The sequence below is a fragment of the Mustela nivalis genome (genome assembly GCF_964662115.1).
Source record: "Mustela nivalis genome assembly, chromosome: 9".
Classification (NCBI taxonomy): domain Eukaryota; kingdom Metazoa; phylum Chordata; class Mammalia; order Carnivora; family Mustelidae; genus Mustela; species Mustela nivalis.
The window spans coordinates 53,963,593-53,991,159 of NC_139028.1; the positions used below are offsets into that span (position 1 = coordinate 53,963,593).

The 27,567-nt window shown below is 39.4% G+C and overlaps 1 protein-coding gene across 26 annotated transcripts in view; it reads left to right on the forward strand.

Annotated features, from left to right (window-relative positions):
- The window catches only part of DLG2 (discs large MAGUK scaffold protein 2), a gene marked incomplete at its 3' end in the record, with an annotated part of 2,041,616 nt that overhangs the window by 1,665,373 nt on the left and 348,676 nt on the right, over positions 1 to 27,567 (forward strand). For all 26 annotated transcript variants that reach the window (XM_082682853.1, XM_082682879.1, XM_082682864.1 and 23 more), the window contains one exon: positions 24,913 to 25,069. In XM_082682853.1, coding sequence (XP_082538979.1) covers positions 24,913 to 25,069 — 157 coding nt within the window. The remainder of the gene's footprint in view (positions 1 to 24,912; positions 25,070 to 27,567) is intronic.

The window sequence follows — 27,567 nt, forward strand, 5'->3', positions numbered from 1 at the left end:
CCCAGGATCCTGAGATCATGACCTGAGCCAAAGGCAGAGGTTTAACCCACTGAGCCACGCAGGTGCCCCGAAACCTTTTCATTTTTAATAAAGTGGTTTAATAAAAGGGCTCAAAGCAAGTTGTGAATAAACTCCCTCCTTATTATTATATAATTAAACATACTCAAAACAGTGTGCTGCAGAATATTCAACTAGAAAATTGCCCCCTTTATCAATACTCTTAATTATTAATGATAATGATAATATGGTCACCCATGACGTCGATTGAGAAGGCACTGAAGAGCTAGTTAATGTACTGAATGAACCAAGAAGGAATTTTTTTTAAAAAAGCACGCAGTCATAGGTTAGTCAGGCTAGTAAAAAAAAAAAAAATGAATACAGGAAACCTATTCCTTAACAGGATTTAGCTGCCCAAACTGGCAGAAACACTTCTTAGCCACAAATCTCCTTGTAATCCTGGCACCACGTGTATTGGCCCCATTATCCTTCTTTGGATACTGCCCTTTTTCTTGTATCTTTCTAGTATGAAGGCTGCTCTTAACTGACTTGTGTGGGTTTAGGCCCAGTAAATAAAATTAATTGGGAATATAACGATGAGCCATGCAGACACTACTTCTGCCCCCAGCCTGGCCGGGAGAAGCAGATATTAATCAAATAATCACCTAAACAAATGCAACTCTGTGACTATATCAAGTACTGTGAAAAGAGTGGCCTGTGATGCCCAGAGTGGCCTGTAAGAGGGGATCTGCAGTAGGGGACTGGGAGGTTGACGAGGTCATGGAAGGCTCTCATCTGAACAATGAGTAGGCCTTAAGTAGGCAAAGAGAAAGGGCCATCTCAAATGGCTGCACAAGCAGTGATGACCAATCTGGATGTATTTCTGAGCTGAGCACTGACTAGAGCAAAGTGAGGTCAGTAGAGCTTACCCTTTAGAAATTTATAATGAGGAGGCTGACTTGTGGTTGACACTCTCATTCAGAGAGGCCATCTGATGGAGACTTCCACTTGCTTTATCAGACAGTATGGTCTGCAGAGATGGGATTTTCTGAATCCCATCTCTGATCATTCTGCTGTTCCTTTGGTTTTTGTTTGATGTGTCTGTCTGCTTATTTGCCTGCCTGTGTGCCAGAACTTGGAGATCCTTCCTTGCTACCACAGCCTCCAATGCTTCTCCTCTACCTCCTTTTTTTTGCCCCTCCTACTCTCTTTTTCCTTCCCCCTCCCTTCCTCTCCATAAACTGCCCCCTCCTCCTCCTTTTCTTTTGAGTCTGCATTCATTTCTTTTTCATTTTTTGTCTTCTCTCCTTTTGCTATTCACCCTGAAGGCACTAGGCTTATGTTTGGACAGCATATTATAATTTACAAAGAAATTTCACGGACATTATGCTGTTTGACCCCAGTAACAATTTTGTGAGAATCATTTATCCTGTTTGCAGATGTGTCACAAGGTAGGTGACTTCCTCAAGATTGTGTATCTGGGAAGGGGAGGAGTTTTGACTGCACACCAGATGCCTGCTGTCATCACTAAACCATCCTACCTCAACGCAAATGTCAGAGGCATCCCAAATGTATCTTTTAGTCTTTTTGACAGAGGAGGCCCTTCATTGCCCTGTCTTTATTATTCACAGTAATGAGTCTAGACAGAAGTTGTGGTCAGAGAGGTTTTCTGGTTGCCCGTCTATCACATGAGTAGGAACAGCTTCGGTCTCATCTGATGAATATTTACCGGACATTGCATTTGACCTTGAATTGAACCCGTAATTGGAAAGATGATTTTCTTTATAATATTTCTCCTTGCCTGGCTGTGACCTGGGAGGTGGCATGGCTGTGGAAAGCAGGGAATGAAAAAGACTGCTTTGAGAATCATTTATCAGCCTTCATTAGATTACTCATCTTGAGACATCCATCTTTGTATGTCCAACTGAATCTGGTGTTTTTCTCTGCATATATTGCTAACCCCTCAGAGACCTGCAAATTCCATTAGGATTTTTGTTTACTTCCTCTTCCTGGCCAATTATAAAGAATTTAAAGAAAGAGCACATCCATATCCTATGCCACAGGCCAGATGCCCCTCCATTACCAGAAAAGCAGCCAGTGGTCTTTCTCCTTTATTTAATCTCCCTGCTGATTTCCAGTCCTGGAAATGTTTACTCTACTGAAGCATGCTTTTGAAATGTCAGTCAGCAACCTTTATTGATTGATGGCTCACAGTTGGTAAAGGCTCCTGCTGGTTGCATGGAAAGTCTGCTCAGGGACAGTTGTGAAGGAGACAAGTGCCACCCATCCATTCATTCAATCAGTCATTGACTTGATTGAGTCACCTTTTATTCATTCTTTCATTCAACTAAGTATTTCCTGAATGCCCAGTATGTACCAGGCACTGTAGTGAGGCATTTAAGATAATCAAGAAGAAAATGGCCTGATTCCTGTTCTTGAGGAGCAGAGTCTAGCGGGGCTGACACAACATTGAAAATTGCAATAATTCCACTCAACTTGTATCTTTGAGGTTTCAGAACAGAACAAGCAGCCGATTTGGGGAGAACAAGGAACCCTTGTTTGGATGTGGTTTCAGTAATTTTTATCAAGGGACTACCAAACCCAAAGGGAAAAAGTACTCTCTTCAGACTGAGGAAGTTCTATGCTCTTGTGGGCTGGTATCAAGAGTTGCAAATCTTTATTATAAGCTCAGGTCTATAAAAACCACACAGAAGTGTAGAAGGGAGCCATGCTTTTCACAGCCTACTCATTCTGCAAATGGGGAAATTCTGTAGTCAAGCATTAGTTATACACATTGATGGGAAATCGCATTTCGGTATCGATGTTGCATGGTATTTAAACGTGTAAACATTGCACCCCTGAAATGTTTACTTGTCCTCAATTTCCTCTCCTTTGTAAAGCAGCCTTGTGTCATTTTAAAAACATGACTTTTGATTTATCTCTACTTTTATTTAAATACTGGCTCTTACTACCTTTATCACCTTGAGCTGTTACTTAACTTGTCTGAACCTGTTTCTTTAACTTGTAGAGTAAAAATTAACAACTCCTTCATGAGATTGTTTTTTGAGAATTTATTTATTTATTTTTTTTAGTATGTAAACATCTTAGCACAGCTCTTATCAAGCCCTAGGTACTGACTAGGAGCTAATTCTCTCTTTTCTCTCTCCCTATATCCCATCTTCCCCTTTTCTTTCTGATGGGCTAGAACCTCTTCCCTCATACCAGGCATCAACTGCAAGAGTCTCCCTTCATTGTTCATTTAACAAACATTTCCTCTGCACCTATCTTGTGCCATCGGGGAGATAGAGTCAGTTGTGTAGAAGGTAGCACAGCACATGGCAGAAAAACAAAGGAAGAGAAGAGAGTTGGCCCTATTTAGAAAGAGACACCATAAGTCCTAACACCCTTCTACATACAGAGAAAAGAAGTTCTTTATGGCAGGCTTTCAGATGAGAAAGCCAATGAGAAAAGAATACTTTCAGGTAAAATGTCACCTCATCCCACCTCCTTATTTTGCATATGACAGGCTAAGTCCACGGCCCATGCATGTGTGTATTAGCTCACATGCACTCACACACAGCTGCTCTTTTCATGCACCTGAGTCTCCAGTGGTTTCCATTACATTCAGTGGGTTTGTAGCAACTAAAACATACCCCCAGGATCCTTTCTTGATTGCCTCTGTAACAGATCAGATCCCTGCCAGACAACTTAATGCTTGGAGTTGTCTCCTTGTTGGATGTCAAAGTTTCTCTCCTCTACTAGACTCAAAACTCCTAAGTTGCTTCTAGGTCCTATCCTATTTCATAATTAGGAAGCACCCTCCCAGACACAGGCTATGTTTAACAAGCGATGATTTGTTGAATTTCCTTCTCATACTGTGACCTGAAGAATAGGGAATTCGTTCTCCCTGGATGACTGATTTTCTCTACTTCCAATCCTTATTTTACTAGAAGAGGTAAGCCAACTGATCATATTCTTCTTCTCCCTGGGCAGCCGCAAAGGCTTCTGTAGACAGTCAGAGTATGATGCTGCCGCGGCCACTTTTAGCTGGTCGATATTTAGACAAGAAACTTAACCTTTCCAGACCTTGGTTTTGTTATCTTCAAGTGAAGAAATTAATACCCGACTTACAGGGACACCATGAGGGTTAAATAGTCTTAGCTCTTAATAAATGTAAGTTATTATAATTAAAAGCTTATGTCACTAACCAAAATATAAATTTGTATTATAAATTGTATTGTTCAGATGTGAAGAACACCAAGGCTGATGGTCGTGGTTTCACTCCCTCTTATCAGATTCTGTGTAATTTTTGGCATATTTAAGTGGGTTGAATGTGCTATAGTTTACAAAGCTAAAGGAGTGCCAGGTCACTATCCATCTGTCTGTCCCTCTAATTAGCTAAATAAACCCTGTAACAACACCTCTCACCCTTGACAGGAGAGAACCATGACTGTCAAAAGTTGAACCTTTTGTGTTTGTGAGGAGTGGCCTTGGAGTAGACTCCAAGTTTTAATTTATTTGGGGACATCCTCAACTTGAGGGGAAAAGTTAATTTGAGAATTAAAGTTGTCAAATATCTAAAATATTGCCCTGCCCACCTGTACACTTTCCATATGGGGAAATTATCTGAGTCCAGAGACGGGAGATTTTTCCAAGGCCACACCAAAGCCAATACCAGAATCGAGGCTTGTTAGTAATGTCCTGGCCACTTCTCTCTTTCCAGAGGAGAATAAGATGAACAGGAGTCTTCCTCTGGTTATTCTTTTCTCACTTTTTCGTGCCTTCTCAGTATTTATCCTTCATCTGAGACTTAGGTAAGGCACATTGAGCTTTCTAGAAATGTGTGACTTCAGTGCTGAGATGTGAGGATTGTGGCTTAAGTGACACATCCAAACACCCAGAAACCCAGATCAAATTAAGCTGTGATTACGGCATGTAGGGCTCGTGAGAGAAGCAAATCTGATATGCAACTGTTAACGCAGACATACCAGGACAAGGGAGATAGATTGACTCAGAGCTTGTTGTTGTCGTTGTTTGGGTTGTTTTTATAGGGCTTCTTTTGCCTGGAGAGAGAATGATTATTGGGAAATAGAAGTGCTTTATGGGAGAAATTGTGTGAAGAGATATGAAATATTAGAAGATTCTTGCCCTGTATGGTGCTGACCTTGTGACATACCCATGAAGCCATTTCTCTCTTTTTTTTTTTTATTTTTATTTATTTATTTGACAAAGAGAGAAAGTGAGAGAGAGAACACAACCAGGGGAAGTGATATGGAGAAAGCAGGCTTCCCGCCAAGCAGGAAGGCTGATGTGGGACTCCATCCCAGGACCCCGGGATCATGGCCTGAGCCAAATGCGTGCGCTTAATGACCGAGCCACCCAGGCGCCCCTCCATTTCTTGTCTGAGAGAATTTCTATCACATAACCTTCAGTATCACATCAGGCATGGCAAAAATTCTGGATTGGCCTTATGGAGAACAGAACTTACACTCTGCAGATCAATGCATGGGGTGTTTTTTGTGGCCATCTTTACTCCTAGACCAAGTTCTCTCATCCCTTTGCTACCCCCCCATTGTTTTCTTCCCAGTGTTACAATTTTGTTTTAGGTTTTTGTTTTTGTTTTTAATCAAAACAACCTCAAGATCACCTTACTTGCCCTGAGATATAGGTGTCTGCTACGTTTTTATTCCACAGTCATTTTCTGAGCATGTTCTCTGTGCCACGTACTTGACCAGGTATTGGGGACACACGAACAGATGAAAGGGAGTTCATATTTATTAGACACTTCCTATATGTCAGACACTAACTCACAAAGTGAATATTGACACTTGGGAATCTCAGAGTCAAGCGGAAAAAGCAAGCATACAATAAGTTATTATCATTATAGAAGACTATCACTTTTCTTACTGACTGGATAATTGCCAGTTTGTTCTTCTGAGCTACCACTATAGTGGAAACTCCTGGGAGCAGAAACTGTCTCCTTTATGGTTATGATCCTAACCCCATTGGGGCTCCCCTGGAATATAGTGGACTCTCAACAGATAATTGTTAAATAGATACAGAGATAAAGTATGATAGTTAGGACAGTCTGTCTATGAGTCCAATGCAGTGCAGTTCTCTAGGAGCTAGTGTTAGAGCTGAGGAAAGCAGAGGTTTAAAGCCATGAAGAAAGAGATGGAGCTCCCCAAGCATACAAAAGAAAGAGCTAGAGAGCTATAGGCAGAGAGGACTGTACATACAGACCAAAGGAGGAAAGGAGTCAGGTGTCTGAGGGAAAGCCAGTAATGCAAAGAAAATCAAAGAGTTATGCTGTGACTGAAATTTAGAGCATTTTTGAAAGTGGCCAAGAGGTGAGGCTACAAATGTTTGTTCAAGGAAGAAAATGTTGATGGTTCTTTTAAAATCAATTTGTGTTAATGTCGTTGTCCACATTTGGCTTTCAGATTTCACCATGGCTACAGGAACTAGTTAGTCAATGACTTTAAGAATGTCATACTAAGATGGTTTTGAACCAATCTCTACTCAAGTGCAGGTGTCTAGGAAGAAATAGGTTGGTAAAAGAAATGAAATTTCTCAGTTGGAAAAGCCAGATGTAAAAGCAATGATTTTCCATTTCTTTTCCTGATGAGGAAAAACAACAACAACAACAAAATAAAAGGAATCAGAAAATCCATCAGGACTCAACTCGTTATATAAAGCTTTCTCTGGAATTAGCAGAAAACAGAATTTGAAGCAGGAAAAAGCTACAGGGACATTTGTACAAGCCAACATTCACAAGAGAAGAGAAGAACTGAATGTTTCTTTTAAGAGATTTTTTTTAAGATTTTATTTATTTGAGATGGATAGAGAGAGAGAGAAAGAAAGAGCACAAGCCAGGGGAGTAGCAGAGGGAGAAAGAGAAGCAAACTCCCTGCTGAGCAGGGAGCCCGATGTAGACCTGGATCCCAGGACCCTGGGACCAGGATCTGAGCTGAAGTCAGTTGCTTAACCGACTGAGCCACCCAGGTACCCCAAGAGAAGAATTTTTAAAGGTCCAGCTACAGCTAATGGTTAGTGAGGTGTTTATATTTCCTTACATATTTGTTTTGAAAATAAACTTCACTAGTATTTAATGATGCTCATGTTCATGGTTTTGCCTGTTTTTTCTTTTCTTTTTTTTTTTTTTTTAAATGAAAGGATCTTTTTTTTTTTTTTTAAAGATTTTATTTATTTATTTGACAGAGAGAAATCACAAGTAGATGGAGAGGCAGGCAGAGAGAGAGAGAGAGGGAAGCAGGCTCCCTGCTGAGCAGAGAGCCCGATGCGGGCCTCGATCCCAGGACCCTGAGATCATGACCTGAGCCGAAGGCAGCGGCTTAACCCACTGAGCCACCCAGGCGCCCTTGCCTGTTTTTTCTATGTAATTCTTACATAGATGCCTTAAGTATGGGGAAATTTGATATTCTGTTAATGGGGGTTATGTCATTTGAATATCCAGGTCACTGCCCAGGCACCTGCTGATAGCTACCCTTTGCTAACATTACTAGCATTTTACTTCAGGTCACAGCAGTCCTGAGGGTTGGATCAGCCTCACCAACACCCTTGTCTTGCTCAACAGGTTGTGTTCATACCAGTCTGCATTTTGATTCATGGAGTTCCTAGCAGCACGTAATAGCTTCATAGAGCCATCATAAAAACAGCACAACTGAGTTGATTAAGACAACAGAAATTTATTGTTTCTCAATTCCGGAAGCTGCAAGTCTGAAGTCATGGTGTTGGCAAAGCTGTGCTTCCTCTAGAACCTCTAGGGGAATCCTCCCTTGGCTCTTTCCTAGCTTCTCATGGTTTTCTGGCCATGGTGGTTGTTCCTTGGTTTATAGCTCACTCATAACTCCTGTCCCTGCTTCCATCTTTACATGGTATTCTCCCTGTGTGTCTCTCTTTATCAGAAGACCAGTCAGCCTGGAGAAATGGCCGACCCTATTCCAGTATGACTTCGTCTTAACTAATACCTCTGCAACCACTTTATTTCCAAGTAGTGTCGCATTCTGAGGTACTAACAGGACTTTAACATCTTTTGGGGGAAGGGAACATAATTCAGCTCATAACACAGAGTGTAAACTTCTCAAGGACAGAGACTGTGTCTTTGGTAGTTTTGTGGCTCCAAGGCCCAGCTAATATCTGGCCCACTGCTGTATAAATAAATATATTTATTTTTAAATAAATGAAGGGATGTGCAAATACTCTACTCTCCTGCAAACTGGGAATTGAGTTTCTGTTTGCCCATCCAAGAGCATCTTCCTGATCTGGCCTCTGCCTCCACTGCAGCCCTGCTAGAACCCAGTGTTCCAGTCAAGCGAAAACACTTGCTTTTCTCCACACACTACGTATTATCTCGCTTCTTTCACATATACTTTTCCTTATGACTCCTACTACCCCCAACTCTGTGTCATATCAGGGCTCTCTGCCTGTTATAAACTTACCCCAATTGTTTGCAGTGGAACAAATGATACTATAATTAGTTGTTCTTATATATTTCCCTGTCCCACCAAAATGAGAGCTCCATGAAGTCAGGAACTGAATTATGTTCATAATTATATTCCCAGTACCACGCACAAGACCAGGAGTGGATTTACCTTGAAATTCTAGGGTTCTTCAAATGCATGGGCCACTTCAAGCCCCTGTACCTCATGCCAGGCACTCTACTGGGTACTGGGGACACAAATGCCACAGAAAAGGGAACTCATATTTATTAAGTACTTTTTAGATATCAGACAGTAGCACTTTGGGTGACTAAGAAACTTAAGAAGTGGAATTTATACATGTAATATTACATTCTTTCTTTAAAGATTGGCCCCCAAATTGTAAATCCTTAAGACCACATTAAACCTGTGTCTGCCCCTGCATAGAACCTATCATGTTGAGCAATGTAATTCTAGTTATATTTTCATATGTAACTTAAATGTAATCTCCTTCATCAAATGCCCCCTGGTTCTGATCCAGAAATTATTTATCTCCAGACCCTCATAGGACCTTTTATATAACTCTTATTAATTATTATTTTATATAGTTTTATATATTTTGTTTAGTTTTATTTATTCTTTTAATAATGCAAAAACTGAGGCTCATCAAGATAAAATAAATTGGTAGGTCTTTTAAGCTAATAAATGGAGATCCATGTTTCAAATTTAAGTGTGTGTCTGGGCACCTGGGTGGCTCAGTCAGTTAAGCATCTGCCTTTGGTTCAGGTCTTGATCCCAGGATCCTGGGATTGACACCTTTGCCACTGATACCCTGCTCAGTGGGGAATCTACTCCTCCTGCTTGTGCTCTCACCCTCTCTTTTCCTCTGTCAGTCAAATACATAAATAAATAAAATCCTTTTTTAAATTAAATATGTATCTGGGCGCCTGGGTGGCTCAGTGGATTGAGCCTCTACCTTTGGTTTGGGTCGTGATCTCAGGGTCCTGGGATCGAGCCCCATATCAGGCTCTCTGCTCGGCATGGAGCCTGCTTCCCCCTCTCTCTCTGCCTGCCTCTCTGCCTTCTTGTGGTCTCTCTTTCTCACTGTCAAATAAATAAATAAAATATTTAAGAAAAAAATAAATTAAACTAAGTATATATCTGAAGCCAAGGTTAAACTTTTAATCACTGAAGAGGAATAAATTATTCTTTAAGAGGTTAAATAAGATATATTTCCTGTGCTTAAAGAATCCTCACTTTGTGAAGGAGTTGGATATACATTTTTTTTAAATTATGAATACTGTAATGCTCCCAAAACAAAATGTTCTGGGAACAACCTCAAGTGATTGATAACTGTGCCTGAGAGAGTTGCTGAAGCCATTCAGTTAAGGATGAGTATGAAAATATGAAAAATACAATGAAAAATACATGAAAAATACAAAAGATCACAGCTGTCAGAAGCACACAGGAAGTTCTGTATGATAGGAGAGCAGGAGCTATAAGGAATGTGTTGAGTTGAGGCTGAAAGTGTCCATGGAGCCCAAATCATGAAGGCCTTATATGTCATGCAAAAGAATATAAGGAAGACTTTATCTTTCAGGTAGTAGAGAAGCAAGGGGAGCTTTAAAGAAGATGGATGAAATTATTATATGTATTATATTTATATTTATATTTATATGCATATATATATTTTTTTAATTACCCTGAGAACAATCTAAAGGAGAAAGGGCAGGGGTGAGAAATTACTAGGCAGAGCCTGATTGGGAATTCCTGGCTGGTCTGAGTGTGAGAATCCAGAGACCTGAACCAAAGCAATAATGCAAGGATGGCTTGAGAGGCATTTATTGCTAGACCTGAAGTGCTAGATGAGCAGTAAAGAGATGGGACAGAGAGTGTTAACCGAGATAAGGAATAAAAAAGAAGAAAAAGTCTTAGGAAAATAATGAATTCATTTTTAGTTAAATAAGTCGGGAATACAGGAGACTGTGGTCTGGGCTGAAGATATGGATTAGTGAATCATAAATAAGGGGATGGATAAGACCACCCATTTATTAATTTGTTTAACAAATATTGAGGCCCTAATATGTTCCAGGCACTATGCTAGGTGGTAGAGGCAAAGGTTTTATTGCTCTGGTAGTGATTACATTCCAGTGGGAAATAGGCAACAAGCAACTTCACTGTAAGATAAACATCATGAGGAAGACATACAGAAGGCTAAGAAAGAAAGTAAGAGTGGGTGGAGTGGTCAGATCATACCTCTTAAACAGAGACCTGAAGGAAGAAAAAGGTTGCTCTGCGAAGAAAAGCTAGAGGAAAAGAGTTAAGGAAGGCTGCCAAAGATGCTGTTTTTGAAAATGCCGTCTATGAACAGCAAATAATTAAGAGGAGCCCTTGGAGGAGATTAGAGAGTAATGGAGAGGTAAGAGATTAAAAAAAAAAAAAAAAAAGCTAAGTTCTCTTGGACTAGGGAATGAGATTCTAGAACTGTGCTGTCCACTATAATAGCCACTAGACACATGTAGCTATTTAAATATAAATTTCTTAGAATAAAATGAAGTGAAAAATTAAGTTTCTCTGTCTTAAAAGCCACATTTCAAGTGCCTAAAAACACATGTGGCCAGAGGCTACCATATTGGCCAACAAAACAAGGAACATTTCCTTATCATCAAAAATTCCATTGACAGGTCTTATCTAGAGTACTTATATAGTGTCAAAAGCTGAAGACAGGTCAAGTTGGAGAAGACCTTAAAGTACAGCCATTTCTGTCCTCTCTACTCTCTTCAAGGTGACTACTAAATATATATTAAACAATCAAATAGAATTTTGGTTTTAGAAGTGGGAAACTCCCATTTCCGATTTTCTTTAAGCAAATCCAGGTAATGCTAGAATTCGAGGGAATCACAGCAATTCTGATTTGCCATCCTCATCACTCACTCTCTCATAGAATATAGGAACTATTGTTCTGGGGCCCATGGGTGGCTCAGTTGGTTAAACATCCTACTCTTGATTTCAGCTGAGGTCATGATCCTCAGGGTCATGAGATTGAGCCCTGTGTTGGGCTCCATGCTGAGGGTGGAACCTGCTTGAGATTCTTTCTCTCCCTCTTCCTGTCCTTCTGCCCCTCCCCACTCATGTGCTTGCTCACCTTCTCTCAAGAAAGAAAGAAAGAGAGCAAGAGAGAGGAAGGAAGGAACGAATGAACAAACTGTTATTCAGGAAGGTGGTTTTTCAAGGACAACCAGGAGTTAATGTGGGAATCAGGACTGGGAAACAAGTTTCAGGCTAAAACTTTTCTACAATAATCTGGATGTATCCAAATTAGAATTGAGAGAAGACCTATAAAACTTGAACTTGAAGAATTTTATTTTAATTAATCCAAGCCATTTTCCCCATATCATACTAATTGAAGAAGGTTTGGGCATTTAGTTATTAATTGGAATTTCATAATACCATAGAGCTCTAGCTCAAAAGATAATTTAAAAAACGTTTCATAAAAAATCCCTTGCCTTTAGGAAGAATATTCAGGATCCCCCACTCCTACCAATCCTATTATCAAATTAGTTTTGCTTATACTCTGGCTTTTATAATGTTTTCAAACAATATTCTACCAGTCATGAAAGCTTGAGGACAAATGATATATCTATTAAAAAAAAAAAACAACCCAGTTCAGTGGTTAAAGTTTGTTTTTAATTTAATGACATTGTTAAAATGATTGCTTTTATAATTCCTTTTATAATTAATTGCTCTTGTGGGGAGGGCACCTGAGTGGCTCAGTTAGTTGGGTGTCCAACTCTTAGTTTAGGCTTGGGTTATGATCTTGGTCATAATATCAAGCCCCTTTTCGGGCTCCATGCTCAATGAAGAGTCTGCTTTGCTCTCTCTCCCCCCTTGCCCTCTACGCCTTCCCCTGCTCACGCTTTCTCTCTTTCTCTTTCTCTCTAATAAATAAGTCTTTAAAAAAATAAAGTAAAAATGTCGGGTGCCTGGGTGGTTAAACATGGGACTCTTGATCTCAGCTGAGGTCTTGATCTCAGGGTCATGAGTTCAAACCCTACGTTGGGGTCCACCCTGGGCATGAAAAAAAATTCAAAATGCAACAGGAAGCAGAAATAAATACCTGTCATTATGAATAGTATATATAACTTGATGGGGAAGTTTTCAGACAAAATATTATGAAATAAATCAAGAGGGATAATCTGTTTTCTTTTGCTTTGGAGATGAGATGATCCTTAGAGATATGATTGTGAAAAGTGAGAACATATGTGAGAGCAAAATTTAATTGCTTCCTTATTTATCTTTCTGAGAAATTTAGACAAAAGCAAATTGAGATGAAACATGGTTATTAGATTATCATATGTGATATATGAATAAGCAAAAACTCTATTTCAAAATCAAATTAATCAAGATTAGGTTGATACTAATCTATAGTTGATTTAGATACTAATCTATAGTTGAATGTTACATGCAATCTCAGATGTGTAACTAATTCCAAGATTTTCTGCAGAGAGAAGCACTCAGCTTTACAAAGGCTCCAGACTAGAAGTAGGCAGTTCAATCCAAGGCCATGGTCACAGTCTCAACCAAAGCTCCCCACCCTTTGCAGCAGGGATGTCTTTAGAGACCTTAAGAATGTTTAATTAAGTCCCTTACAGGCTAACCTGGGAAGTTGTAGAAATAGCACCACATGACAAGAATACTTTTAGTTACAGAGTCTCCCCTTGGTGAGGAAACATTCAATACGTTCACATTATCCAAGTGCAGAGTGTGAATTCCTTAGTGTGGCATTCATGTTCCTTTCCAACCTGTTCCGGTCTTCTCATTTTCTTTGACACAGACCCTACTCTCCATGCAAGCTGTGATACTCCCTGTTCTCCAAACACATCTTTCATTTGCTCCCCTCTGGCCCTGGGCTCCTGCCATCTACTGAAACACCATCTGCTTTCCTTTCCACCTCACTAATTTCTACCCATCCATCAAAGCCTAGCTCAGATTCTGTCTTCTCCATGACTTCATCTTTCTTCTTTAATGCTAGAGATTTCTCATTATCCACAGTAGTCATTTGGTACTTAATATATATATAGCTTGCATTTGTTGATCTATTATTTTTAGGTGTGACTATTTGTTTTCCAGAGGTGGTAACTCAGAGGAAAAGTAGGTGAGGTGAGTTAGCATTTACTGAACACTTGCTAGGTGATCCTAGGACTTTATCTCTTATTTCAGCTTTGCCATCTTATTTATATCTTACTTCACTATGCCAAAAAATAGATATTATGATTTACAGCTAAAAAAAACACCAAAATATTAAAAAATTCCAACAAGTTTATCTGGCTATTAATTGATATGACTCATTCCAACCTAGATCTATCTAGGCCCAATGCCCATAGTCTTTCCTCGTATCACAGAATGCTATACTATCCCCATCTAATAGAGTTCTCTTTATCTCACAAAATACCAACCATGGTATATTTAGTATACACTCAGTGTCTTTATGGCGACTCTTGCTGAAGTCAGACTACGGCCTATAGCATAAAGTCTAGAGCACAGATCTTCCCCTGTAATGTGAGATTTCTTGTATGTTATCTTCACATCATATCCTCAGAATAGCAGTTCAACAAAACCCCTTTATCTTTGTGTATCTATATGATGTCCAACAATCTGCTTGGCTGCTTAATTGACAAGTTAATTATCTGAAGGTGAAGCATACATTATGCTTAGTCTCCTTAGTCTTCTAAGGAGATAGATCATTTAGATAGAAGACATTGGTCATAATCAATCAGCAGCTTTAAAGTCTTCTGTGGTTGACCTCCACTCCACACCTTTGCTCTACTCCCTCTTCATGCATTTACCAATATACATCTTTTCATCCTGCTGAAAAGTCTCTTTTATCTCCTATCCCTCTCCTTTTTCTTAATATTGCTCATATGAATATAGTTACATTTGTAGAGAAATAAGAGAGGGCACAGGAATACTAGATGGCAATTTATTCATGATATCAGAGAATAATAGTCCCTTATTGGATTATCATACTACTGGATCTGGGCCTTCAGTCTACATGCTCTGGAACTTTTTGTCATTGTATTCAGAGGTGATCAAGTTTATGTGGCATTATTCCAAGTTACTAATGTGCAAGAGGAAATACATCTGCTCAAGATACTAGAATGTGCTAATTAGCACATTTGCTTCCATTAGGAAAAACACTATAAGAAACCATATTTTATGAGCATGTGATTTGGCGAGCCGGTCTTCTGAAAGATGGAAATCAGCTAGCCAGATGACCCTGATGATTAGTGTCATTGAGCTAGGATGGCCACATGAACCCATCTTGTGGGTTACCCCAACCCATCAGCATATTCATATATATCAGTGAGCTAGAGCTGGAGATTGCCTAGTGCAGAATACCGGAGATATATTGCCCACGTCTTGTCCCCTAGCACCCAGGTAGATTTTTTTTCTCTCTTCTCCTACTTTATTCAGTTTTATGAATTCTATTCATATATGACTTTTTCCACATTGAGTCATGCTTTGATTAGTTCTCTGGGTTCTTTCTTCTTGCTTTGAGCTACGGTTAGGTCAGTTTTGTGAATTCTATTCCTACAGTATAACTTCTTCCACATTCAGACATGCCTTGATTAGTACCCCAGGCCCTCTCTTCTTGCTTTGAGCCAAAATCAGGTCAGCTGTGTATCCTTGACAACCTTGAGGTAATCTGCTTTTGTGCTTTATCCTTTTGTTTAGGGTATAGTGTCCTGATTTTGTCCTGGAGTCTCTTATCTACACCCCACCTCGGGGTCTACGCAATCCTATTCTCCATGCTACCATCAACTTCGGGCTCTGGAAAACTAGCTCTTTGGGAACCTGTCCAAGCTCTTCCGCCTGCTGCTAGTCTTACTATTTGCTTCCTCCTCTTGTATTCCCACTCCATTTTGACCTCTGAGGATTTCTCTTACCTACTTGCCATTTTAGTCATTTAAAGATATTTTATAAGTATCCTACTCAGAATTACTTTGCTTCCTTATAACAAGGTGGGTTTTCAGGAAGCCGAATCTGACAAATGACTGGAAGTAGAATCTCAATCTACATTTTTCTCTAAAACTTTTCTGTCTTATAAATGCTTTCAGTTCATTGTCCTATCTGAATTTTACCACTTTCCCCTAGGGCAAGTGTTATTATCTGCCAAGTTATGGCCCTAGCAAGGAACCTGCTCCACAGAGGGCATGTCTGTGCTCCCACAAATCCCTAGATGAGTGGTACTAAAATTCATTTCTCCCAATGCCTTCCTCATTCTTTCTTTATTCTTGGAATATATTTTGTTTGCGTGTCTCTTACAGGCTCAACCTCTACTATTTCCCCAAATCACAAAAATTGATAAACCATGGTCTTTATCCTTCAGAACCATACAGATGTACAATACAGATAGATAAACAAGGTAATTTTAGAACAGTAATGGCAACAGCAGCGGGATGATCAATGAAAGGGCAGTGTGGTTCCAAAAAAGGAGAGGTGGCCAGTGTATCTAGAGGAGAGGGTGGATAAGGTATCAGAGAGAAAGAGATAGCACCTGGCTTCTTCCTGAAGGCCAGTAGAAGTTCACACTCTGAGGATAGCAAAAAGAAGGCATCTTTTTCTAGCCAAAAGAACACCTTAGCCAAAGAGACAGGGAACAACCTGGTGTGAAGAGCTGTGGTTGGCAACTTTGTGTAGCTGGAACATTCACTAACAGTAAAGTTAGGGATCGGGGAGGTAGGTGGTCAAATGATGGGGGACTTGGAGTGCCATGATCAGAAGCTTAGACTTTATCCTGAGGGCATACAGATCCCTGCAAGGCTTTTGAGCAAGAGGGTAGCATGGTCAGATTTGTAATTTAGAAGGATGACTGGAAATATTTTCATAGCTTACTTCTCACTACGCCATACCTGGATGTTTGGGACTTAACTGAAGTGATTCACAGATGTCAGAAGTTCAGAGCTCAAGGAACTTCCCACTAATGCCACAAGAAAGCCTTTAGGTTTAAGTAGTCCCTTCCTTTTGTGAATCCTAAGCCCTCTTAAATTATTTGGTTTAAGGAGAAAAAAAAAATAGCCCATAGCACCCTGCTCCCCTCTCCTGAAAACATCCTTGCTGGTTTCGAGCATCCTCTGAGACTCGACCTAAACAAGATTATGCTGCTGCTGATCTCCTACAGCTGGGAGAAAGTCAGGCTGGCATCTATCCATAAATTCATGAATAAATTCATGTGGTATATTTCATCTAGGTGATGATAAAAGGATGAAATCTTTTTAGAAGCAGATCAGTTGTTCTTTCTCTTGGCTACGTTAGCTTATTGCACATGTGTTGACCTAGCACGTGTCCCTCCCTGGGCTTCTCTGTGTTTACACAGGGTTCCTCACATCCCAGGCTCCTTAATCTTTGTATCACAGTGCCTGACACAAAGTAGGTACTCTGTAGATGTTTGTTTGTTGAAAGATTGGCTGGATAATTAGGTACATATTTTTAAGTGAATAGATCAGTTTAAAAAAAAAAATTGATACTGTGAGTCGGCAGACTTTATCTTCTGTAGTCTCCACACCTAAAATCTAAAATGAAAACTGAAATTGGGAGATAGCACCTACTCTGTAGCACAGTTTGGGTACAAAAAGCAAATGGCATGGTCCCTGACCTCAAGTTGAACAGCTCTAGCTGGAGAGGTGACAAGCAAACCAACCCAGTATAATAAATGTTACAATAGATGCATGGAAAGAATGCTAGGGGAGGCTGAGGAGAGCACTGGGAATGACTTCCAGAAGATCATGATCCCCAAGCTCAATCCTGAATGAGGAATCAGAGTTAGAATTTTGTTCCCCTGACCATCTATAATGATGCAGAATAATGAGTATTAATGGGTGCCTAGGCCATCTGAATTCTGGATGGAGAATGACATAGTAAGTTAGAGTCCAAATCTCTTCAGTATAAAAAGTATTGCAGTTCTTTATATATTGGTAGTGTGCTCTTGTTTATTCATTCATCAGGTATTTATTGAGCACTCAGCTAGGATTATTGGAGATGCCTAGAAATATAAACCATGACACCATATCTTCAAGAGATTACAATCTCTCTGGAAGCCACAGTGCCTTCACACATGAAACAATTCATGGACATGCAGGGCATTATATTTACAGACCAGGAGTCATTGGCATAGGCAGTAAACATGAAGAACTGAGAGCTGAGGCTGAAAATGAAGCAGGCAGTCTTTGAACACATCTACTATAAAAGGGGAAAAAATGAGACAGCAAACAAACTAAAAGAAAAAATATTCCAGAATGAGATAACTTAAAAAGAGAAGGGCAGAAGTGAAGTTATAGAGAATTACCATGAGCCGAGTACCATAAGGAGCACCACTGAGGAGACAGACATGAAACAGACATGGAATGTGCCATCAAACTGTGAACAGTGCAGAGTCATTGGTAGCCCATAGCTGGGATACAACAGAAACATGTTTGGTTTGACCAGCACTACTTCTAAATTATTTTTTAATCATAATCAACATAAAAATTCTGGAAATTTGCATCAAAATCTGGATTCTTCACCTATATTTACAAATTAGAGAATCTGGAAGTACTAGTCAGTGTTTCTGCTTGAAGCAATTGTCCAGAGTTGAGTAGAAATAGCCCTTTAGATGGAATGTATTCCCCATTTTGCTATAATCCCTACTCAGCCTGCCACATCCATTTGTGTTACCTGTCCTATCCCTGTGGACTTTAGATTTTACCATCTCTAGAAAAAAGGAGAGGCATTTATATAAATAACTATAATATGAAATAGAGGGTAATGAGGAGTCTGAAGCATCATGGGAGTTCATTCTTTTGTCCATCTGTCCATCCGTCCCTCCATCCATCCATCCAACCTGTAACTATTTCCTGAGCTCCTACTACTTGTCAGGCATCTTGCTACTGCTAAGGTCGCACCTACTGGTACCTAGGCTCCTGTGGTTCACAGTCTATTGAAGGAGAAGGATACATTAGCAATCACTACATAGCGTGATAAATGCCATGGTAGAGTTCTATGTAGTTTAGATGAGGATTCACTCTTGATGTTGCCCATTCTAATTTTGGACAGATGTATAATGATATCTATCCATCCTTACAGTATTCTCCAGAGTAGTTTCATTACCCTAAAATCCCCTGTATTCCACCTTTTATGCCCTTCTCCACATAAACCCTGACAACACCAATCTTTGTATCATCTACATAGTTTCAGCTTTTCCAGAATGTCATATAGTGGGGAATCATGCAGTACGTAGCCTTTCCAGACTGGCTTCTTTCACTTAGCAATATGTTTCCTCCATGTCTTTTCATGGCTGGATACCTCCTTTGTTTTCAGTACTGAATAAAATCCCATGGTCTGGATGTACTACATTACCTATTTACGTCCTGAAACGCATGATGTGTCAATTCACGTTCATCAATTGTAACAAATGTACTACTCTGGTGGGGGATTTTGATAGGGAGTAGATTCATGTGTGGAAGCAAGAGGTTTATGAAAAAATTCTGCACTTTCTTCTCATTTTGCTGTGAACATAAAACTGCTCTTGGGGTGCCTGGGTGGCTCAGTGGGTTAAAGCCTCTGCCTTCAGCTCAGGTCATGAGCCCAGTGTCCTGGGATCTAGCCCCGCATCGGGCTCTCTGCTTGGCAGAGAGCCTGCTTCCCTCTCTCTCTGCCTCCCTCTCTGCCTGCTTGTGATCCCTCTCTCTCTGTCAAAAAAATAAATAAAATCTTAAAAAAAAAAAAAAAGAAAAGAAAACTGCTCTTAAAAACTTTTCTTAGAAAGAAGGGGGGGCAGTCTGGATGACTCAGTGGGTTGAGTGTCCAACTCTTGATCTCAGCTCAGGTCTGGATCTCAGGGTCGTGAGTTCAAGCCACATTTTGGGCTCCATGCTGGTTGTGGACCTAAATAAAAAGAGAGAGAGAGAGGGAAAGAGACTGGTTCTGGGTGTTTAGTGGCTTTGCAAACATAAGCTATGTGTCTAAAGCTCAATAGCTTAGACAAGTTGACTTATGTAAGCATCAGTGTAGTAGAACTTATAATTCTCTACAATGCCTTAATCCCCTAGCAGAAAAAAAGGACATGAAAGCATTTTTAAAATCTATAGTTTAATGTAATGAGTTATTAGTATAAGAATTTTAAATTAAAAAAAAAAAGAAATTTAAAGTAGGGGTGCCTAGCTTGCTCAGTCAGAAGAGAGTAAGACCCTTGATCTCAGGGTCATGAGTTTGAGCCTCACATTGGGTATAGAGATTGCTAAAAATAAACAAACAAAACTTTAAAAAGAAAAAAAGGCTTAAATTAGAAAAAGTACATGATTTGAAGTGTGCTTAGGGTATTTTATTTTCCCATCATCTATAGAGTTATTTGTCATTTTCCCCCATTATTAAAAATAAGCACCAAAAAAAGGTATCATAATTCATTATGATATGAAAAATTCTATTTTGGGGGCACCTGGGTGGTTCTGTCATTAAAAATTCTATTTTTAAAAAGGTATTTAATCTTATAAGTTGACACAATTCCAAATAATTTTATTTAAAAGACTTGTCCAGGTAAAATAAATAAGATCGACTGTCACTCAAGAATTATGTGTGTTATGTTCAGGGATCACTAACAGAATTCCCCCAGATGGTAATGGGGAGAGATGTTTCATCATGACCTTTTAAAGCTGTATTTTTTCCTGCAGAGAGTCACTTCGCATATTAAACATGTAAAGGTAATCCCTTCTTTCAAAGCAATCATGTTCTCTACCATTTTACTATTAAAATACTAGGCTTTCTCCACGAAGCTTTCGTTTTTTTTTTTTTTTCATTTTTGATAAAGCCACGGGTACAAAAAATATTTTAATTTCCTCTTTGCAAGAAGTGTAAATGTGGTGCAATGTACAGCTTTTTTGTCTGAGAACCTTGAGGGAAAGGTGAGAGAGTGGCAAACTGGAGAAAGAATGCACCATCTAGAGAGGGACATATTTAGCCAACTGTTGCTGTAAGACAAGGTTAAGAGTTCGTGTTCATAGAATGTCTGATTTTTTATATAAAGTTATAAATATGCATTTCATGCACATTTTCCCAATTTTAAAAATGGACAAATTCAAAAACTTGTAAACACTAGATCAGATTAAGCCTTTAGCTTTCTGATTTGCAGTCTCTGGAATATATCTTAGTCTAGACTCTGGGATTTTATGTCAGAAAATCTGTGTCTTAATCCTGTCTTTGCTACTTATTAAACTTAGTAAAAACTTGGATAAAGCAATGTCATTTCACTAATCACAAAAGTCATAGAAATTTGTTCACTAGGCTTATTTTTCTCAAGATATTGTTATAAAAGTTTTCTAAGCATAAAAATTTAAAGATTTTTAAAATGAAAACTTAATGCATTTGCCATCTAGATTGCACTTTTAACATATTACTACACATGTTCTATAAAACTCCTATCCATCTATCCAGTCATCAGTCTGCCTTCCCTTTGGGCTTAGTTTCAAAAGAGTTGCAGACATCTCTGTGCATCCTTCATTGGATTGTCTTGAGGAATAAATGGTGCACAAAAGGCAACAAGCACATCTGGCACATAGATAAGCATTAGAATTGTAATAGCCCCTTCCCTCCATGTGTGGTTACTATGTATAGATTGAAAGTCACTGGACCTAATAAGCACATGTGTTTTAGAATGAGGGAAGAGGGATACTTCTACAATAACTTTTTCATCAAAATCCTGCTGGCCCCTACCTTTGAAATGTATTCAGAACCTGGACTTCTGGTTGTAACCAAAATAGTAATTCTCCTTATTAATACACACACACACACACACACACACACACACACACACACACACACACACACTCTTTACACATGGTAAACCTGGGAAACCTATACAAATTGGAAGTAAGACTGGCTCAGAGAGGAATGACACTGTGGTGAGTTCCATGAACTTCTAGCCCCACTTAGAGACAAGGAGGCAGAACAAAATAGTTTAAGACAGTGCTAGTCAGCACCCTATTTTCACTTGCTCATTGGTATAAGTGGACCCATAGGGAGCTAAGCTTCTACCCCTAATAAGTGACAGTGAGGTAGAGTGAGTAGAATACTGGTTAGTACCCCACTTTCCTCCCTGGTGTCCCTAAGAACAAGTAGGGAGCTAAATATCCATCTTACTTGGAAATGTAGACTATACCTGAACTGATCCACAACCTGTAAAAAACTACAGTTAAGTAGGATAGAGCATTTTACACTCTAACACCCAAATGTCCTGTGTATAATAAAATAAAATCACTTCTCATACCAGGAAGAGCTCAGCTTGAATGATGAAAGATAACCAACAGGTACCAACAGTGAGATAGCACAGGTGTTAGAATTATTTGACAAGAATTTGAAAGTACTCCTCATGCTTCATAAGTGATTACACATACACATAAGTAAATGGGAAAAGAAATGAAAGTCTCAGCAAAGGAAAAGAGGATACAAAGTAGAACCAAATGGAATGTTAAAGCTCAAAAATACAAAAACCAAGGTAAAGAGCTCATTGAGTGGGCTCAGGAACAGAATAAATAGGACAGAAGAAAGAATCACTGAATGTGAAAATAAACAGAAATTACTGTCTGGACAGAGAGACAAGACTGACTGGAAATGTCCCCACTGCCTACCACTTCCTCCAATACCAGCCTCAGCCAAGCTACTATTTTGCCTGCATATAGCCATTAGACACATAACTGATACCACTTTTTCAAATTTTGTTCCTTGGATCTTTTTTATACCAAAGTAACTATTTAAAAACATAAATTATGTCAAGTAATCTTCTTTTACATGGCTCCCCATTTTGTTAGAGTAAAAAATCAATTTAGAATGATGTACAAGACCCTGCAGGATTTGTCCCCTGTCGTCTCTTTGCCTGTGGTAGGCAAAATTCTAAGATGGCCCCATGATTTCTAGCCCATGATGTGACTCCCACAGTTAAATGATCTTACATGGAAAAAGAATTTGCAAATGCACTTATGGTTACTAATCACTTGATCTTAAGGGAGGGAGATTATCTGGGTGGGCCTAACCAAATCACACAAACCATAGAAAAGCTGAAAGTTAGATCTAGCTAGTTGTGGAAGAGGAAGCCACAGAAATTCCAAATGAGAAAAGGATTCAGTGTGCCATTGCCAGCTTGAAGATAGAGGTTGCCATGTAGCAAGGAATGTGAGTAGCCTCTAGAACCTGAGAGAGACCCCCAACTGAAGCCAGCAAGGAAACAGGGAGCTCAGTCTTCATGGTGGTTAATTCTGTATGTCATCTTGACAGGGCATCCAGATATTGAGTTAAATGGGGCACGGATGTTTGTTTTGAGTATAAATTTTCTGAGTACTTGGAACAATTCCTGGTATAGTAGTGCTTACGAAGTATTTGTAGAATAAAATAAATTAACTCTATGTCAGGTTGCCTCAGACTTAAATCATTACTTTGTAATATTTATGGTCCAAGGTGTATATGCATTTTACATCCTTCCTCAAAACTAGGCTAAACACATTGCTTTGTACATGGGAATGTGACAACAAATAATAGACTATATGTAGTCATTAGTATAAAAATATATAGGATGGCAGGGCGCCTGGGTCACTCTGTTAGTTAGGTGGCTGCCTTCAGCTCAGGTCATGATCCCAGGGTCATGGGATCAACCCCCACATGGGGCTCCTTGCTCAGCAGGGAGCCTGCTTCTCCCTCTCCCTCTGCCTGCCTATCTGCCACTCCCCCTGCTTGTGCTCTCTCTTTCACTATTTCTCTCTCTGTCAAATAAATAAAATCTTTTTTAAACATATATTGGATGGCTCTGCCATTCTTACATCATTAAGTACAGGAAAGTATAAGAGAAACTTCAATGACTGACACGGGGTACTTGTGAGAGGTGGGTAGGTGATATGAAAGGTTTACAGAACACATTTCTAAAACTATTTAAGAAAACAGAACTAGGGGGCTTCTGGGTAGCTCATTCATTAAGCATCTGCCTTCAACAGCCTAGAATCGAGCCTCCCTTCAGCTCCCCTGGGCTTGTGTTCCCTCTCTTACTATCTCTCTCTGTCATAAATAAAATCTTTAAAAAAAAAAGAAAAGAAAACTGGATGACTTCTAAGATCCCTTGAAATGCTATATTCCATAGTTATCTAGCCTCCACTCAAGTAACTCGTGGCTCAACATTTGATTATCTTTTTATTGATGACCCTGAAATGTGCATTTGTAGTCCTCTCTGTGGATCCATATTCCTAACATTTTGTCTCTGACAACTTCCAAACATCACATGGATGACACACCATTCCCCAGAATGGAGCATGTCAAGGTCATACCCATCCTAATGATCCTGGATTCCATTTCCCCCTCCTTTTGCCAATTAGATATTTTTCCCTCTCTCCTCTACTACCTGAGTCAGTCTCTGGACCCGGTTTTCCTTTCATATTTCCTCTCTCATATTGCCCTTCGTTTTCATTAACACTGCTGTCACCCTTGTTCACGCTCTCACTTCCTCAAGTCGAGATTATTTAACCAACATCCTAACTGATTTTCCTACCTCGCATCATATCCACACTCTCCCTCCAGCAATCCTACAATGTCATTAATGTTATTATGTTATTATGTTATATTATGTTATAATGTTATTAATGTTAATGCTATTAATGTTCCTGAAATGGATTTAAATATTCTCAATGCCTCAAAATCTTCCAGTGAGTTTCCACTACTACAGGGTGAATTTTAATTAACAGTCAAACAAATCTGTAAGGTATTTCCTGATCTGGCCTATTTAGTCTAGTCTCTTGTCCCCCAAAATCTCTTCACTTTTTGGACACATTCATCCTACTGAGCACTACTGTGGGTGCTTAGTAGAAGAGCAAGTGGGTGGGAGAGTGAAATGGGTGAAGATGGTTGAAAGACACACCTTCTAGTTTTAAAAGAAGTAAGTCCTGGAGACATGGTATTCAACATGGTGCGTTATACTGCATTCTATGTTTGACTGTTGCTGAGAGTAGATCTTAAAAGTTCTCATCACAAGAAAAAAAAATGTAACTACATGTGGAGGAGGATGTTAACTAGACTCATTCTGATGATCATTTCACAATATATACAGATACTGACCTTACCTTGTACAGTGGAAGCTAAATAACGTTCTATGTCAATTACATCTCAATTTAAAAAGATACAAGAACAGGTGTTTGAAACATAGAAAAAGTGGAAGTAAGGACAGTTTAAGAAAATGTTTTAGAATTAAGGAATGACTTAACATGGTATTGTGGCGTTTGTTATAGTGAGAAACTCACTATATATCTGCCCTGATATTAGCATTTTTCTTGGAGTGCTGGTGAATCTTATTTTGGGAAGCCATTTCATCGGTGGTGAATTGTTGGTATCATATATCTCAATGAAAGTAAAAGCACCCTGAATCCTGAGTGGGTCCCACTGGAGCTCTCTTTTCTCCTTGTTTCTTCAGGGAGCCCCGCAAGGTAGTCCTGCACAAAGGCTCCACTGGCCTGGGCTTCAACATCGTGGGCGGGGAAGATGGAGAAGGTATTTTTGTATCCTTCATTCTGGCTGGTGGACCAGCAGACCTGAGTGGGGAACTCCAGAGAGGAGACCAGATCTTATCCGTGAGTATTTCTTCTTAATCTTCATTCCTCTGTGTCTGACACCATTTAAGGTGAAAAAAATCGCTTTCAATTAGGACTCCAGACGCACCTTCATTAAAAAGAGAAAATGGAGGAGAGCATTATGGCTTCCAGCACCTGTTGCGGTTTACGTGGTGTTGAAGTGCTTGGTGCTTGTTACTCACTTCCCTCAGGTACAGGTAAAAGTGCTAATGTTTTCATGCAGATGTTCTGAGACATATTTGCATCCAACAGAACATTGAGAACCATGCCTTTTTAAGGTATTATTTATTTTTAAAGCAGATTTTTTTTCCCAAATCCATGACTCTACTCTAAAAACAGCACCTTTATAAGCATGCATTTTGTTGCATGTAACTATATAAGCAAATACATAAAATAGGCAGTTGGATGCCACTGGTAAGTGGTAGCAGCCACACCACTTACCTAAATGCAAGAATTACCAGCAACAAGCTATGAGCACTTATTGTTAACCAAGCATTTTATACAAGTCATTTTATTTTAAAAATATATTAATTAAATTATCTTATCTTATCTCCTATAATTTTTTATTCTCACAATCACCCTGAAAGTACCCCACGTTTGGATGAAGAAAATGAGGTTCAGAGAGGTTAAGTCAGTGACTACCTAACTAGAGAGAGTAAAAACTTGGATTTAAATAATCGGGGTTTTTTTTTCCCTAAGGTTTTATTTTTAAGTAATCTCTGCATCCAAGATGGGGCTCACACTTACAACTTTGAGAGGAAGAGTCATGTGCTCTACTGACTGAGCCGGCCAGGCACCCCTAAGCATTCCGTTTTAATGCCGACCACACCTGCCCTCTCTTTTCCCTCCTTGCTTCCTCACTCCTTCCTCCCTTCCACCTGTCTTCCCTCCTCCTTTCTTCTCCTTTCTTTGATTGGAATCTTTATTGCCTGCTTCTTTCCACCAGATCAAGCTTTCTTTCTCGTATAAATTCTGTGACAGGTAGTTAAAAACATACTGACATTTTGGCAATCACGCAAATAATGAGAAATAATCTAAGGAGTCTTGTTCTTACGGCTGAGTTTATGGTTCATAACTCAATGGAACACTTACTTTGTGGTTTTCATTGTTTTAGAAAAACTTGTCTTTGTTTTATAGCTATGATTTATAACTAGAATTTTCCAAGGGACCTTATCTGTCTTAGCCATTATGCCATACCCACCTTTCCCTCACACACACACACCATACCTGTATAATATAGTCAGTTGACCTGAGCAAAGTGTCCAGTGGTCTGAATGGATAGCTTTGTCTTACATATTCCGGTAGTTCTCCCATACATTAAGTCTTCTGCTTAGTGCTTAGCTAGCAGATGTCTGGATGAGAGAAATTGGGTCAGGTCCCATGATAGGACCTTGTTCTGTCATCCAAGAGCTGAATGTCACCCCCTTGACTACTCCCCTCTGCATACTTCTTCTACACTTAAATGATATATATCTTCCTGGACTTATAATGGGGTTATATCTTGATAAGCCCATTGTAAGCTAAAAATATTATAGTCAAAAATGCATTTAGTAAACATGTTCAGAACACTTCAACTAGCCTGCTTTGGAGAAAAATCACCTAAAACAAAGCCTATTTTCTAATATTTTATAAGTGTCGACTATCTCATATAATTTGAATACTACACTAAAAATGAAAACAGAATGATCATTTAGGTGCAGAATGGTTGTGACTGTATCAGTTGTTTACCTTGGTGATGGTGGGGCTAAGTGGGACTTGCCACTCACTGCCCAGTATCACAAGGGTGTGTACACTGCATTGCTAACCTGGGAAAGAAGCAAAATTCACAATTCGAGGTACAGTTTTTAGTGAACATGTGTCGATTTTGTACCATCATCAGAGTTGAAAATTTATAAAGTCAAGTTGTTTGCTAACTCCAGGACCATCTGCACAAAATATAACTTGCTTTTATTGACATGTCTTTCTTTTCTAAGTGGCAAAATCTCCCTGAAAGCAGGTTCTCCATCTTACATGGTTTTGTATCCTTGACATTTAAATCATAGTGGCTGGCACATAGCAGTCTCCCTAACAATGTCTATGGAATGAAAAGGTGTTGAACAAATGTGGTGATGCTTTACAGAGTCACTGTAGCCTCACAGATGGATTCTGTACAATTCTAAGCAGAGCATACTTACATAGTGTCATCATTCTGGCTTAAAATCCTTAGCCTGGGGACCACACTGTTACTTTGCCATAGTCAGCATTCACACCGGCACAGCACTTCCCGCACACAAAGCACTTTCACGTGCAATAATTCTAGGGGGTCTTCAAAGAAATTCTAAGTGTCAGGAACTAAGTTATTATTACTCTCACTTTCTTACATGAGGAAAAAGGGATTCAGAAAGGCCAAATGATTTGTCCAAAGCTCCACAAGCTACTAACTATGATGTTAGACTGAAAATTCAAGTCTCCTGACCCCAAATCAGTGTTCTTTCTCTTTACAGCACAATCTCTTTTCA